We start from the raw sequence: 17,592 nt of genomic DNA, 5'->3' as shown, positions 1-17,592 counted from the left end.
AGCCTACACTTCATAGTGACTCTCACCCCTCCTACTCAAGTGTTTGGGTGAGGGCCATATTAAAGATAGGTGTTCTGTTGTGACTTGAAGCGTAGGATGAAGAAGCTGAGGGAGGAGTATCTCTGATATATCCTCATGGAGGCTGTCCATAGACCAGCTTCAATCATCTAAGAGAGGCTTTTCCAAGACTCCTTAAGTTCTCCCCCAGCTATGTCAGCTGAAGGAGGTCACAGAAGATCCCGTTTCCGGGACTGACCTCTTCAACTCCAAGGGAGTTGGAGTCCCAACCTTAGAAGCACAAGCAAAAGTCTGCATTTGGCTTTTCAAAGCTTAGAATGCGAGACTGTTCACACAGAGGTTCCTTCAGATACCAAAAGTAGAACATGCACTTTGGCTTGCCACTCCCGAGTTTGAGCTGTTGACTCTGGTGTCCTCTCAGTGACTTTTGAGACCAGTTATTTCTACAGTGGTGACAGATCAGGCTTCTCTGATCTCTCAAGGTCAGCAGCCCATGTCAGGACAGACTATGCTAAAGGTTTATGCCAGACCTAATGAGTTTTTATGCCTATCAGTACAGCCATTGTCTTTGCTTCAGGGTGAGAATCCTTAGGATTTACCAATGATCCCTAGATCCAGGAAATTAGGTGATTTCCATCGACTTACAGGACACCTGGAATCCACCCTGGCCACAGGAAGTTCATGAGATTCATAATAGGTCATAACCACTACTAATTCACAGCACTGACATGTGGCCTGTTGTCAGCCCTGAGGGTTTTTACCGAGTTCATGGTAGTGATAACAGCTTACCTCCTGAAATGGGATGTATGTGTATATTGTTACCTGAATGACTGGCTGGTTCGGGACAGCTCCAGATACCAGGTTCAGGCCTCTGTTCATCAAGCATTGTGTCTCTTCAACTTACTGGGCCTGCAACTAAACAGAAGTCAATTTAATCACCTATCCAAAGGCTTGTATTCATTGTGGTGGTACTGGATTCAGCATCTGCCAGGGCATTTCTGCCTCTTTCCAGGTTTCAGACTCTGCAAGACCTATGTGTGTCACTCAAAAGATATCCTCAGACCTATTGTAAAGAATTGCTTCAGGAGTCTAGGTCAGTCCTCATGCCAGACTGCCTTTCCAGGCACTACAGATAAGGCTGCACTTGGTCTGTCATCTCCAGGTTCACCACCTGGACAAACTGGTTCATATTCCAGACACGATGTTGTCTGTCATCTCTGGACTGGTGAATGAGTCAAGTCAGTATGTGCAGAGGACTTCCTTTCTTGCCTCATCTCCCATCTGTGACTCCGATAACAGGTGCCTTGGCCATGGGATGGACAACGCATGTGGGCACCTTCCAGGTGCAGGGGTTGTAGACTACCCAGGAGGCCATACTCTACATAAACATTTTGGGGTTGAGAGCGATATTTTATGCCTGCTGGCAGTTCCTGTCTCATATCAAAAGCAAGACAGTCTAGGTTCTCACCAACACCACCACAGGAATGTTTTATTTGAACAGAAAAGTGGTGCCAGGTCCAGCAACCTTTGCCAGAAGGCAGTCAAGTTACAGAACTGGTGTATTCAAAGTTCGGTCACTCTAAAAGCATCCCATCTACTAGGGGTTCAAAATGGCTTAGCAGGTCATCTGAGTTGATCCTTCAGTTTAGACTACAAATAATCTCAGAATACACACGTTTTGGCTTGGGTGTTTTGCATGGCAGGTTTTCTGTCCATGGACCTATTTATGACCTGGCAAAACAGGAAATGTCCCTATTTCTGGTCCAGAGCATGTCATAGCCATAGGTCAAAATCAAATGCTTTCCCATGGAAACAGGACAGGGCCCACGTCTGTGCATTCCCTCTAGTGCCCCAATTCCTGGGGTAATTATCAAACTCAAGCAAGAGTGTTGCAGAATGATCCTTATTGCTCCAGCCTCACCAAGACAGACATGATTTTTAGACCTCTGCAATCTGTCCTTTCAGGAGCCCTTATTGTTGCCAGTTACCAAAGACCTCTTGACACACTCTGGATGAGTACTGTACCTGAATCCTGAAGTGCTTCATTTCACAGCCTGGTTCATCAATGGTTGAATGAGGAGGAAGCACATTGCTCAGCAGCTGTCCAGAATATTCTTCTTAATAGTAGGAAACCTTCCATCAGAGCAACTTACCTGAGTAAGTGGAAATGTTTCTCCATCTGGGAGGCCTCCCAAAATGTGTCTTCAACTCAGACTAGCATTCAGTCAATGTTGGACTATCTTTTGCCACTTAACAGGTCAGGTTTAGTATTCAGCTCGGTTAGTGCATCTAGTGGCCATTTCAGCTTTTCATCATTTAAAAGATGGCAAGACTGGTTTTAATCACCCTGTCTATCATGACCAGATTCTTGGTTATTTTCACCGATCAGAGAACCAACACTTTCCTGGGACTTGAGTTTGGTGTTTTCTGCACTTAATGGACCCTTTTTTTGATTTATTGGCATTATATGATCTTTTCTGTGTCTATCACCTCTGTCAGGAGAGTAGAACTAAATGTGTTGATTACAGATCCACCATATAGTTTTCTACAAGCACAAGGTCCAGCTTAGATCTCACCCTACGTTCCTCTAAGAACTAATAATAGGTGGAAGTAACTAAGAGTGATTACTCCCAGCTGAGCCACAAGCATATGCTGTGAAAATAGAGACACCAGAGAAACTCAAAATACCTGAGACAATCCATGTATTGGTGGATACTGTACAAAAAAGTAAAAACTCTGTTCCTCAAAGGCCATGTGGGGTGCAAGAGGATCTGTGTCAATGACTGTGGAATCATTGTTCATAGAGGCATTGTAGAGGTCACTGAGTGCACATTTGAGGCTATCTTAATTACCAAAGCCAAGTTCAAATAATCCTTGGCTGAAACTGCTACATAACCTGTCTAAGGAATAAATCATGGTAATGGTCATGTCCTGAGAGAACCAGCCAGATAAATACAGGAATGAAATAAAGTATAACTGATTGAGAGACAGATGGGTGAGGTAATATCTTTTACTGGACCAACAGAAGTTGGTCGAATAAAAAATATTACTGCACCCACCTTCTCTCTAATATCCTGGGTTTAATCAGTGTCCATCTAGCGAATCCTTGGCCTCCTGGTCAATCCTATCGTCTGTTTCAGGTCTCGCTGATGGCTGGTGAGAGAGAACCTTCTCAGAGCAGAACTTGTCCTTTTATACAGTTCCAGTCCCTTCTGTTAAGTGATCCCCTCTCCCTCAGTGGCTTCAAGTCCCTCATCAAGTGATTTGTTACTTGAATTCCAGCCAACCTGAAATCCAGACTGGAACAACTGGTTCCCCTGGACTACAGCCAACTCATTGTTCTAAGGTGCTTCCATTTGAATGGAAGACCATCCACACTGATGACTCTTGATTGCTCTCTAACGTTAGCCATCTGCTAGGTGATCTCTCCTGACACCTTTTGGATGTTCCAGCTCAAGTTAGAGGCTGGAGTGCCAAAATGGTATTCACAGAACATATTGGGGATTGCAGCTTTGATATAGATATATACTATATTAAAAGTGTTTTTAAAATTCTATAATTGCTATTTAAGTGGTCCTTTATCAGCAACATGCTTAAAAAACCATTTACAAAAAATAAAGTTGACAATGTTCGTTTGTCAGGCAAAAGGGAATAAAAGGATATTTTACAAGGAGACCATTTCCAGGTGGGAAATATCTTTTAAGGTGCCTTAGTAGCTAAGCACAAATAATAAATACTAAAAAGAAAATAGACCTATTAAAAATGAAGCAGAGAGAAAATTAATCTAATTTTTAACTTCATTGAATAGTCACAGCTACTACAAGGCTTACGTATTTTAGAAGGCTAGAGTATATTATTCTACTAAAACCATTTTGCTTACTAAAACTGACTTATTCTATTTGTTTTGAACAAGAATTTTTCTACAAACACACTATTTTTGCCAAAATATGTGGCTCTTTGGAGATTTGTAATCTCAAATGGACACTTTAGCCAAATACTAGCAAATCAAAAATGAAGTATGGTTGTGTGTGACACTCTGTTCACGACCCACAGAACTGTAAGTAGCTGTGTTATCCCACTGCTTCAGTAAGAGTCAGTTTTGCTGGAGATTAGGCTGTGCACCAGCTCCCTGCCACATTAGTTTATCTGCTTCCCCAGCAAACTCCTCGAGCCTCTGCCAGTCTAAACCTTCCTTTGCGGGTAGCAAGCAGTGAACCTCACTTCCTGAGTTCCACCTGAGATGTCTTTCTGTAGTGTACAGTCCCGCTCAGTAGACACTTACAAAAATGAAGTTTGCTGCTTCCAAAGAGATAGTATACACACCACCCTGTTTGGTTAGCTGAAGAAACACTTTACTTCAATATACAGCACAGAGATGGCTTTGTAATAAAACAATAAGTTTATTATTAAAGAAGAGATTTAAGTGATACTAAGCAAATGAAAAAGAGACAGGTATAGTTACAAAACAAAACTCAATCTCTATTGTCTAAAACTTAATTTTAGCAAATTATAATCTTTGCCTAAGCATCTTTCTCACTTACATCCAGCTACCAGCATCTCTAGCCCTCCTGACCAGGGGACCCACATTCACAGGCAGAGGGGTGCTGTAACCTATGTCCCCTAAGTGATGGATAATTAACATGTCTTTTTGCTCCTCTTATACTCTCCAAAGTCCATTGTCTCTGCCTTAAGAGCCGGGAATACTTCATAGGGGTGCAAACTCTGTCTCTGGGTGTGCTTATTAAGTTGCAGCTTGTTAGTTTGATTGCTTTGTTTACCTTATACATAAATGTTCTTTCATTTTCCTCTGCTTGTAATCAAGCAGGTCAGACAGGGGAATCCATATTCCTTTGATAGGACAGGCTGAATGCATGCATTACCTTCCAAACAGATTTTAAAGAACATACTTCCAGTACACATTATATATAATCTCATGCACGTAACACATTGATTTTTGGGGCCAATTTACCAGTTTACATATGATACCTTACATGACACCTTTTGGATGCATATTATGACAACTGTGTGTTGCAGGTATTGGGTGTGTTAGGCCTGGTACGAGTTACAATACAGTGGACTCTTAGGGTTGTACTACTGTCATCCCTCTTCAAGTTTAAAATAGTTTTACATCATGGATTTCTGAAATAACTCAGGGCAGATAATTATACTGAGAAAACTGGGCATGTTGGTTGGGTGTTTGGGGTTTTTTAAGTTTAATATTCAATATTTATCAGTATATAATTGAGGAACCATACTCCATCTTAAACTAAGCACATTTTGACATTCACTTAAGTACTATGTAAGATTGTGTACTCCTAATAAATGTTGCAGGGAGCCTTAGTACAGTCATTTAACATCCTACATCTTATTCAGTGGAGTCCGTTTTCCTACTTTGTAGAACACTTGCAAAACCATCAAAAGCTCTTTTCTTCTTAACAAAAAAGCTGCCCTCTGCTAAAAGCTGCCCTCTTATGACTTCATTTTTTTGATCAGGTGTTTCACTTGAATTTTGGAGGATTGCAACTGTTCTAGAACTGTTTTCTAATTCTGCCAAAGAAGTTTCATTCTCAGTCTCATTGGTTCTGTTGGCGATTGTATTTCCTTGAGCATTTTGTGACTCCTTGCATAAACTATGTTGCACATTTTCATTAAAGAAGCTCAGGGGTTGTGATGAGAAACATACATTCTCTTCATTCTGATGATCAACTTGTAAGTATTTTTCTCCATTGAAAACTGATTGCATTGTCTCAGAAGAGGTAACAGGGCTTGAATTTGTCATAATATTGTGAAACTGCAGTTCCATTGTACACAAGCTAGAATTGCTTTTATCTATTCCAGACAAAACTTCTTGTTCTGTGTGTTCATCACATTCCTTTTCATTAAAACCCTTTTGCATTCTTTGTGCACAAGTCCCAGACATGTTCATATGCTGTTGCTGTTGCACTGTTGAGCCCTGTCTCTCAGTAATGTTTACAACAGATTTTTCATCAGTGTTCTCAGAATGAGATTGAAGAGATGGCTCATCAGTGGCTATGTTGGAATGCAGTAGTGATGCTTTATTAGCAAAATCAATAGAAGTGAATATAAAATTATTGTTCACATGAGGAGTGTTAATATTTGCTATATTTAATGTAATGCCATCTTCCCCATAACTCCTCTGGGAAGTACTGTGAGCTATATGATTTTCTTCTGTATTGATCTCAGTAACATTTTCTTTTTGATCAGTGGGAGTGGATCTGTCAAAATGCTGAGTTAGAGTAGAAAATTCACAAAGCTGCAAACAAGTGTCTTTAGAAATAATGTTCTCTGTATCTGGCATAGACTTGGGAGAATACTTTAATGGTGGTAATGTTACATAATTAAAACTTATGTTTTGTTCACATTCAGAATTAGAAAGTATATTTTGTGCTGGTGAATTTGGACTGGTAACATAGTCATTCATATCAGGAACTTCGTAACATGGAGGATTATTTGTGTTTGAATCTGATAGGGTTACATGATCATCAAACTTATCAATATGAGATGTGTCATCTACATCAATATGAGATGAATCTATATGAAGAACAGATGAATAGGTTTCAGACATGCCAGGACCTGATCCAGAAACAATAGCTGTTTCAGAATATGTTTCATTCTTATTTTCATGTTTTTCCATAATATCTTGAAATCTAGTAGTAATGTTAGGATTCTGCAGCAATGTGGTGAACTTGCCAGTGCCACTGTTTAAGCTAATCACCTGCTCTGCTACAGACAGGTTGGTCAGATGATCATCACCAGCATTAGATTGTTCCAGTTCATCTTCTGTTAAAGAACTAGAATCACTCAGTGTGAAGGCAGACCCTTCCTCTGTAGAACTGCTGTCACTAAACATGTCCACTGGATTGTCTTTATTTCTAGTATTTTCTTCTTTACAGTCATATTCTTGAATATTAGCAGGAGAATTTTTCTGTGTTTGGTAGGTGTTTGAATTTTCAATATTTATACCACTTTCATAATTAGGAGGTAAAATAAAATTCTCACTGTTATTGAGCATATTCATGTTGTCATTTCCATCAACCTCTTTATCACAGTTATTCCTTCTGAGCATAAATTGCTGAATAATCAGTGGCTGAGTGTGGGAAGTCATTTGTCTCATCTTCTGCGGAGATGCTGCAATTTCAGACTGCAACAGATTAGATCTGTTTGCATCATTGTATTCAGAACTGTGTGCATTTGTTTGTATTTGTGCTTCAGAAAATGGAAAGTTAGTTTCTCTTGCAAATGGTGAATCTAAATCTGAAGATTCAATGTGGAGTGAGTAAGAATCCATGTTAAATCTACCGGCAACATTTGAATCATCACATGATGAAATGTCATTGTTCGTTAATTCTCTTTGAAAGGCTTTATTGCTGTACTGGTGATCTGACATTGCAGAAAAATTTTCTTTATCATCAATGCCTATATCTGCTTCACCAACAGAATTAGTTGCTTGGCTATTCTGAGACACCTTTTCTTTCTGTACTTTGATATAGTTGCTGCTTTGACCTCGGTTTGCTTCTTCTGTAGTTGGTTCAAGTACTCTGTTATGAAGGGCAACTTTATGCACGCTAGAAGCTTCCACAAAGTAAGAGCCTACGTTTCTTGAAGAGTTTCCACTACAAAAAGACAAATTTTGCCGTACACTTGTTTGCATGTTGGCAGTGTTATCTCTTGTCAGTGTTTCAGATGAAAATCCTTGATTAGAAAATGTATTTTCTGAAGCTGAGCTTCTGTTTCTGCATATTTGTCTCCAGATGCTGCCAATGTAAGGTCTAGTGAAAGCACCAAGACAAAAAGCACAAATAAATGTAATGAGCACTGAGAGACAGATTGCCAAGGTGAAATCTCCTTCTGTTCTTCCTTCTCTAATAACAGCATTGATGTCTCTGGCATTTCTAACCAAGAATGATGAATATTTTTGCTTCACATACATGTCATAGATGAGATATTTCATCTTCATTCTTTTACAAATACATGCATATAGCCCTTCTGCAGGTTTCCCAACATTGTATTATTATTAAGTTTTTCATTTCATCCTGTCTAATATGAGGAAGCCAGTTATCCTTGGAAATTCTGCCACTGGGTGTCCACCAATATATTTCTTCATTCCCTGAAATGAAAAAAAGATAATGAAGCACATCTTAAAAAATGTAAAATGGTTGTTGCATAGGGCTAAGTAGTCTTCTGTGTGGCAGCCATTTCTATATGGACACTATGTCTGATCTATCTTTAACAATTTCACGTCATTCATTCTTAAATATTAAATAAAGCCCAGCTTCTACTTATTCCCCAAAAGTCCCCTAATACCTTGCCACCTTGCTGTTAAATTACCATACCTTCTCATCCACATTTCCAATTTGGACCATAGTCTCTCAAACTTCCATCCTGTGTATACTATAAAAATAGAGGGAAATTACTAGAGATAAATGAATATGCTTTTGGTTCATACTGGAAATCCTTTACCATTGAACCATGTTATAGATACATATCTGTAGCTGAATCTTTGTGACAACCACTTAAAGCTTTAACTGGTGCAGATGTGGCGGCTTGTTAATTACTGGCGTCTCTTTCTGGGAACCTATTTACGTATCTGCATCTGTGTGGGCTTCCAGTTCATCTTTGGGTGCAAATGAATGTATTGATTTTGATCAATAAACCCTTTATGGTTTGGGTCCTGCACATCATAGAAATGGCCTTTCTCTTTGTGTCCAACCATGGAAATAGATATTGGCTGGCATACCTGCCAGTTCCTATCCATCCATCCATCCATTTGGGGACAAAGCATTTCAAATGGAGGGTCCAAAAGCCTTCAATTTACTTTCCCATTCATCTGTCAGAGCCTATCTTTGCTGAACCTACAGGATCATGCAAAACTTGTTTATTTATTGGACCTATCTTAGAGAGAGAGCTAAGTGAAAAAAGTCTTAGCCCTTGTGGGCACTGTTAACATTGAGAGGGGTTAGTGTTGATAATGGGTCAAGACTCAAGAAGAATTTGTTTTCAAAGTGAATTATTATGTGTTAGAGCTTGGATAGCCACACACATAAAATAAATAAAAACAACCCTCTCCCCTTCACACATGGTTTAGATGGTCTTTATATAGGTCTGTTTTACTTTACCCAGTGAGAACAAGTTACCTTTAATTTCTCTACAAACAGTCCAGAAACACTGTCCCATAGTCATCACTCCAGTAAGGATGGTAAAATTTACTCTGCCTTCACCATCCTCCAAAATATGTACTGATTTAAATTAGATCACCTGTTCTTAACTTCCTGGTATGACTGATTCTGCACCATAAATTTGTTGGATCAGAATATGGAGTAGGCCATCAACATTTTAAAATAACTATTCAAATCCAAAAAACTTTTTTAATCACAACATTCTAATGTTTTAATGTATCTTAAATATATTTATTGTATAACTATTCTTCATGAAGATTTTATCTGAGGAATTGGCATTGTTTCCTTTATTGTGAATCAAGATAGATTATCATCGTATATGTATTTTACAGGAACTTAAAATGGTGGATGATTATATAATTGTTACACATGCCCCATATTTTATCCAAGCCACAATCTAGCACAGCTGTTTCTCCTATTGGGAAAGCAATTTTCTTAAATGTTGTCTATAGCCATTGCACAGTTTAAATTAAACCTTTTGAGAGACAGCAGAAGTTGTCCTGAGTTGCTGACTGGTTTATTGCATAAGATATTCCATTTTTTCCTCAAAGATTCAGAAAGAAAACTACTGAAATGTTTGAAAGCAATTAGCCTGCAGTTGCATATCCAGGGATTATTTGATAAATCCACTTCAAATTGAAGTATGTTCAAGTCAATGAATATCACTGGTAGAAGGGTTGTCACAGCATTGTTGCTGAGGTTCACAACCTATTTGAAAGTAAGTTACTAAAAATTAATTTATAAAGAGCTGTATAGAGAGAATGGTGTCAAACTTTTTTGTATATTTAGCAATAACATTTATTTTAATAAACCAGTTTTTATGTGCTAAGCATTTTTAAGGAACCAGGAAAAATAGCTTCCAAATGTTCCAGATGTAACTATTACATCTTTGTTTATTAAATGAGTCAAAGAAGATTCCAACATCAAACTAAGAATAAAGGTTATTCCTCACAAAAGATTATGATAATATCTTTAGAACGCCTTCATCCTCAATGTGACTACTCCTCCATAGGGCCTGGAAGCTTTGTGAGGTTCTATCCATGAAGTTTCTACCAAACTGTAGAATTGTACTCTTCCTTTGGCAAGGAGGAGTCCTGTTTCTTTCAGTGGTGTTAATATCAGATGCTTCAAAGGAAGATAATTCTGCAATATTTTCAAATATCTTCCTGACTCAACTGATGAACAGTTTATGCTCTGAAGAATGAGTCTTCAGTAGCTAGGATTAAAATTATAAGGGTAACTATATTAAAAATAATACCTGTTTTAAGTGTACTGTTCTTAATTTTATAATGTCTCTTTGCTCGTATGTTAGGGGAAAAAATAAATAATACACCTAGATAAGCATTCCCACCTGATTATTTTATATATTTCTATCATATCTCTTTCTGCTCATCTTCTTTCCAAATTAAATAATCTTGGATTTTTAAATCTCTTTATCTGTTCATGAAGCAGACATTGATAGGAAAAAAAGTCCTGAGATTTATGCACTGAACTGTGGTCTTAATTCTGGAACTACATGGCTTGGCCACTAAGATGCGTGCATGTGTACATATGATGTAAAAGCAGTGTTAATATACATCTATATTCTGGTCAACAGCAGGCCCATGTACATTGCTCGTGCTTTTAATCTGCACCAGTTTGTGAGTGTGGCTAGAGGCCTTTACCATGGTTCATGAAGCATAAGCATTGCCCTGTGAGGGATCCATGTAGCAGGGAACCTGGATTGGGAGATGTTCTGCTATGCCCCCTGCTGTGCATCAAGTGCCCGAAAGCACTTTGCCGCCTGTTAAATTTGGTTCAGATAGTAAGCGATCCCATAAAGGGCTCTGTTCTGGTACTTGTTTTCCACTTAATTTAAAAGGAGCTGTGTAACACACACACTCATTTAAATTACACAATTATTAATATTCTTTCACTTTGAAATTGGTGTGTATGCACATATCCTAATAAGGTTTAGGAAATATATAGAGTGGAGTTAGCCCAGAAGAGAAGATGAAAGGTTTGCCCTTAAAAATTAAAACACTTATGAAGGTTTACAAGAAAAATGTGTATATTTTACAACTTTCCCCAGCTAGCTGTGGTTTAAAGCTGTTGTCACAAGACTGTGTTTGAGGATTTTCTCAGATAGACCTCATTTTCTTTAGAATAATTTTTACAATTGTATACTGATGGGGTTGTGGATTAATATCTTAATGCTAAAGAGTTATGATGCTTAATGCCCTTAACAAGTATTAATATACACCACTATCATTTGTAAAATTATAATGCCATATTTACAACCTGCAAGCTTTTGAGATTCTTGAAGGCATCGGGATGAATTTTAGTTATCTTGTTGATCTGTAAGTAGATGTTCTTTAGCTGAGAACAGTTTTGAAAATCATTCTGATCAATCTGTGATATCTCATTAGATGACAGATGCAGACTTTGTAATGATTGCAGTTTCCCTAGTCCTGAAAATACAAAAATGTTAAATCTAACACACTTGCCTACCTTAAATGTAAAGCCCAAAGTGCTGTCTCAATGTTCTATCAGTTTCCTCTGGTAAAAATGGTTTTCTGTTGTCTTGACAACAAAGTTTGTTTTACTTACTACTACATATTACAAATGGTCACTATAGTCTTTGGTTTATCATTCATATTCTAGTCAGCATTATTGTCTTATTTTTAAAAGGGTACAGAGTATCAATACCATCATTTTAATCTTTTGGCAAATCAATATCATCTGAAATTTTCTTTTCAATTTGTGAGTCGGTTATAGCATAAAATTTCTCAGTGCTGTCAAAAACATATATATTTCCTATCTGCTGCCCTCTGTAGCTCCATGCAATTTATAATTTTTAATTAACATAGTAAAACAACTAGTTGTGGACCACCTGGGCTCCAAAAAAAAAAAAAAAAAAAAAATTGTGATATCAGTCTTAAATTTGTTTGAGTGTGAATAGATTATATGAGTATCTCTGATTGCAGAACATAAGCACTAAGTGGCATCGAAGGGGTGCCTAAGTTAAAATGTGCTTCCCAGTTTGGGTCACAGAAGAGATCTAGCTCGGGGGTAAAAAACTAATTCAAATTCTCAAAAATGACTTAAACATTTAGAAGCGTAAGGGAAAGTCTACATTAGAGATGGAGGTGTAGTTTCCAGCTCGGATATACGTACCTGCTCTAGCTCTGATCCAGCTAGTATACTAAACTAGAAGCATAAGCAGCCATGGCGTGAGGGGCAGGACAAGCTAGTGGCCAAAGTACGAACCTGATGTTTCAGATGGGATTGTATTTGAGACAGCTATACTCTATTTTTAGTGTGGTAGCTTCATCAGAGCTAGCATAAGTATGCTTACCTCAGCTGGAAATTATACCTCCATCGGCCGTGCACATCGACCCCAAATCTCACTGAAAGTCACCAGGACTAATATCTCCTCCATGCTAAGTAACTTTTGAAAATTTTACCCTAGGGCTCAGCCACCTCATTGGATCCCTTACATGAGAAAACACTGGGCTGGATGAACAGTTGCCCAATCCCACCAGCTGGGACCATTGTGAAAAGTAGTATCATTCCCACCCAGGTGTTGACTCGTCCGTTCCTGCATTAAAGTCAACCATTCTTGTCATTGGTATCAAAGGCTCTGTCTTATTTGTAATAATTAACATGAACATTTGAACCCTTGTACTTTTGATAAGAGGAGATCTTCAAACAGAGAAACCTACAAAGTATCCTTCCTGTACTCACGTCAGAAATGCAAGGCTTCCAGAAATGCTGCCTCACTTTCACTAATATTCCTACAGGGCGGGTTAGAGTCAGGGCAATAGATTAGATGTTTTCTTGACCAAGAGATAGTGGGATGTTTTCCTGAACTGGGGCCTAATAGCTTTTTAGTGAAGCTGGCATTCTGCTCTCCTTAAGGGAAGCATTAATGATGTCTCTAGCAGCAGACACTACATCTCCTTGCTCATGTCCACTAGCCAGGAGGGACATGAGTCTGACTTACAGACAGTGGCCTGAAATGGGATTTTCAACAGTGCTTAGTGTTGGCCTAACTCTGCTCCCATTAAAGTTAATGGAAATGTTACCATTGACTTCAATGGGAGCACAGTTAGGCCAACACTCAACACTATTGAAAATCTGACCCTGAAGCTATGCTACTACTTCTAGCACCTTGTTGGAGAAAATTGGTCAAAACTCAACCAGAAAGAAGCTGGATGTGTCATTTGTCCCCTCCAGATATGGGTGTGTGTGCGCCTCAATAGAAATGGCCAAATATGCTGATATGTGCCAAATATGCTGATATGTGCACTTCTTTACCAATATAAGCTGCTTCTAAACTTTTGGCAAAACTTTTCTACTGTAGACTAGACCTCTAACAAGAATTGATGTTTAGCATCTCCTACTACAAAAACTATTTGAGGTGAGTGATACCTACTTCCCCGATTCTCCAATTTTATTTTATTTTTAGGATGCCTTTATTTTGCTTTCTATGTTTATTGAGAAGTTCCTTGGTCTTCTCTATAATTAAAAATCAAATTTTAATGCTTGTCTTTTTTAAAAAGAAAAAGTTGTTTCTGTTTATGGTGTATTTACTTTGTACCCCCTTCTACTTCTAGTGATATTTTGAATGTTCCGATATTGTCATTGTTTGGATGTTTATATTTACGGAAAGAGCCTGGAGCAGTTCAGTCTCCAGCCTAGTCAGGCTCTTAAAGTATTTATTTTTGGAGAAACAATGCCTGTAATTGGGTCACTGATAACCACATCTCTCCTATCCTATCTCTTGATCATCCACCTACCTCTCCTTCAAACAGAGGGTTCCATGGGCACTTTTTGTTGCATCTTTTTTAAACAAAGATTTTTAGTTTGTATCCGCCTTTTAGCTTGAAAGGAATGGATGACAGCATCCAGTGTCCCCTGCTGAAGCTACTAGCTCACAGCTTGAGCTATGGGTGTTCACTCTCCAGTCTCTGCTATTTGGCCAATGTACTGATCTGCTGCGGTTAGGTATTTTTGGAGAATGATAGTTACAGGCAAATAATTATTTCTTCTTGATGTCTTAAATATCAAACTTTAGTGTAACATTGTTACTGCATATTTATTATTTAATTGTTTGTATTGCAGTAGCATCTAGAGGCCCCATTGTGCATGCATTTTGCGCTCACACAATGAAGACAATCACTGCTCCCAGAGTTTACAAGCCATGCACATTCATATTTATACATTTATTCCTGTGGAGGGACTTGTAACTTCTACATGCTTATTTGAAGGACACAGGCACAATTCCCCTTTAAATCACGAGTCATGTCTGACAAACCACCAGACAACAACATTATTCCAGGGAGTGTAATAATGTTAATTTTTCTATTCAGGTAGATTGTAGCACCATTGTGCTCCTCAAGTAAGTGTGTAGCAGCTACCCACTGCTGCGGTCTTTGTTGGGACTGGAGTGTTATGGAAGGGGAGAGGAGCTACTGATAAAGTGTGAGTTACTTGTTGAAAAAGTTGCAGAAAAGAGATAATCACCCTCCATTTGTCCATAAACTAACGATGAGAACTAAATTTTGTAGTAGGACAGGTCTAGTAGCATATCAGAAATGTAAAACTATAGCCTTCTTGCTATTGATTACATATGAAAGGAGGTTAGCAAAGAGTTGGAATAATTTATGCTTCGAACAGGATTTTCAGATAATAGAATAGGAACAAGTTGCATATTGTACCCACATGTTTTGGTTAACCCATATGACCAACTTTGGAGCTTTACCATCAGTAATGTACAAATCACATGCCCAAATTTTACTCTTGAATTTGCATGCATAACTTCTAGTGAGGTCAAGTGTAGCTGCATGCATGTATCTAAGGGTATAATTTAGTCAACAATTATCTAGATTTAACTTCCAACCCCTAATAAATTGCACAATCTTGTCCTTATGTATGTATCACTAATTTCAATATTTGTTACAAATATCCCATAAGTGCAAAACTACATTATATTCATGTAAATCATGCCAAAGTTTCCCTGCCTGGCATTTGCATTTACCATACACTAAGAATCCAGCATTATCTAATTTGTATAGATTCTATATCGTATTCTGTGTTGATAGTTTTGGTACTGCATTCCAATATTTTCATCTGATTACAAACCACACCAATGTTCCTCTATGAGAGGGAAAGGTGGATTACTCTCTCCCATTTATGACATCTTATCAAGCATGTGATTATATTTAGCTAGTAAAACAATCAGTAATGTTCTAATACAAGCTGTGGCTAAACCCTTCACAGAAAAGCCTGATTGGTCCAACAAGATAACAGTGCAAAACATTTTAACTATGTGCTCTGGAATTATTTGGAGATAAAAGGGCGGAAGAGTGGGGTAAAAATTAATACACTTGCTGCTGAGAAGGTGCTTTTTCATGTGCTGAAGGAATTGTATGACTTTAGGATTGTTCAGCCTGCTGTACAGAAACTTTGCACCTAAATTTCCTTGTCTCTGCAGATCATATGTTTAGGGTGTGTCTAAACTGCATTCTTCTTTCAGCAGCTGTATATGTACTTGGGTAGGCTCCTCCCCTTGCACGAATATGACTAGTAGTGTACATTGTGAGGTATGGCTTAGGCAGTGAAGACACACCTGAAGGGTATTGGTATGTACTTGTGTACATACCAGACGTGACTCTTGATTTGTCCAACCCGTGCCTCCGTCTACACTATTTTTAGCAGTGTAATGTCCTGCTGCCTCCTCGCTGCTGGAGTCTTTCCCGGGAAAGACTGGCAGTGGGAAGGAAGCAGGGAAAGGCTTCAGCAGTTCCTTATGGCAGGAGCTGTTCTCTGCTGCAGGGACTCAGTGGTGGGAAAAGGCTCTGGCAACAGGGAAAGGCTTTGGCAGGGGGGAGCTCCTGAAGCCTTTCCCTGCTGCTTTGCCTATGAAAGAGTCTTTCACTGACATGAGTAGCTACATGCCCCAGCATGGACGCAGTGCACTTTTCTCTGCAGTGTGTAGCTACCTTTACCCTATTCTCTGCCAAAAGTGGTGTAGACATAGCCTTAGACACTAACGTTTGTGAATCTGATAGCATGATGAGAAAAGTCGGTCTAAAGAGCACTCTAATTTTCCCTATCCTTCAACACACCAGGAGCATCATGAATAACAATACATATAGATATTCTTCTGTTACTTGCTCGTCTTAAATTTAAATCATGAGCTCTTTAGGATAGTTTTGTTTCTGTAAGGTGTTTGGCATACTTCAACAGTGTTGGGTGAATAAATACACTGCAGAAAGTATCTGAGCCTTAAATCTTTCCCCTCCTCGCCCCAGTTGCGAGTTTGGTTGAACTTTTTATTGAACTGCATTAAGATACTGCTAAGTGTTTGGCAAAATATTTATTTTGGAAAAAAAATTCTCATAATTTGCCTGTTTTTAAATTTGTGAATCTTTGAAATTACTGCAAAATTTTTTCCATTTCTTAAGGTAATGTATTATAAAGTTCCTCACTTTTCTCCACCTATATTCATGTGAATTAGGTGCTGGACTGAGACTCAGAAAATCTGTGTTTTGTTCCCAACTTTCCCAAAAACTCGCTTCAGTTCTCTGTCTAGAAAATGGGGGACAATAATACTTCTGTACCTCAGAGGTTATTGAGGATAAATTCATTAATGTTTAAGGCCCCAGCTAATAAAGTGATAAGGGCCATAGAAAAGACTAAAAATCTTGTTCTGAATCCTTTGTGGATCTTTCATGTCCACTACACGTAAAACAGAACTAAATGAGATTCAGATTTACATAACACATTCAGCTAATTAAAACAATCTACAAAATTATATACTTGCAGTCAATTCTCTTAACTACTACTCACCTCGTGGAATTGCATTAAGATTATTTCTCTCAATGGACAAGACTTTTAATGAAGGAAGGAAATCATAAGTATGAACTTTTCTATGTTTATCAGTCCAGTGTACTGGTTTACGTATATATCCAGTGTGACGTAGTGGATGGTATTACCACTGAGATTTAGAGTTTCCAAAAGTGGAAAATTTCTAAAGCTATTAAAAGATTATTACTAAGATTCAGGTGTTTGATATCCCATTTTTCATCTTTCCAGTTTGACCACAATAAGGTAGTAATATTATTATAACTTAAATCAACTATTGTTACTGTTTGTGACATGTCTGTGGGGATAGTAGATCTTCCAGTGAAAGAACAATTCATCAAGAACTTCCCATCCCACCAGCAGTCAGAATTGTTATAGATACCACCAGTCTGCTGCAATTTGGTCTCTGACAATCCAGTAAAATTCAGGCAAAGGACCACAGCTATGACACTCACATAAGGATTTGCCATAATATCTAGAAATAAATATGCAAAATTATAATTACGGACTAAAGAGAAATAAAAAA

General features: G+C 38.2%; 1 protein-coding gene across 1 annotated transcript; it reads right to left on the bottom strand.

Moving 5' to 3' along the window:
• Positions 1 to 4,551: 4,551 nt before the first annotated feature.
• Positions 4,552 to 17,536, bottom strand: LRRC66 (leucine rich repeat containing 66). The gene is given in 6 exon segments (XM_067531196.1): positions 4,552 to 8,048; positions 9,691 to 9,923; positions 11,496 to 11,665; positions 17,052 to 17,153; positions 17,156 to 17,224; positions 17,227 to 17,536. Coding segments are annotated over 6 exon segments (3,549 nt in total). The 3' UTR covers positions 4,552 to 5,383.
• Between the last annotated feature and the right edge of the window lie 56 nt (positions 17,537 to 17,592).

This window comes from Emydura macquarii, unplaced genomic scaffold (genome assembly GCF_026122565.2).
Source record: "Emydura macquarii macquarii isolate MOO-44397 ecotype Brisbane River unplaced genomic scaffold, CSIRO-AGI_Emac_v2 contig_3128, whole genome shotgun sequence".
NCBI classification, from domain to species: domain Eukaryota; kingdom Metazoa; phylum Chordata; order Testudines; family Chelidae; genus Emydura; species Emydura macquarii.
Note: the sequence above shows the minus strand (reverse complement) of the source record. Positions and strands in the feature narration are given on the sequence as shown.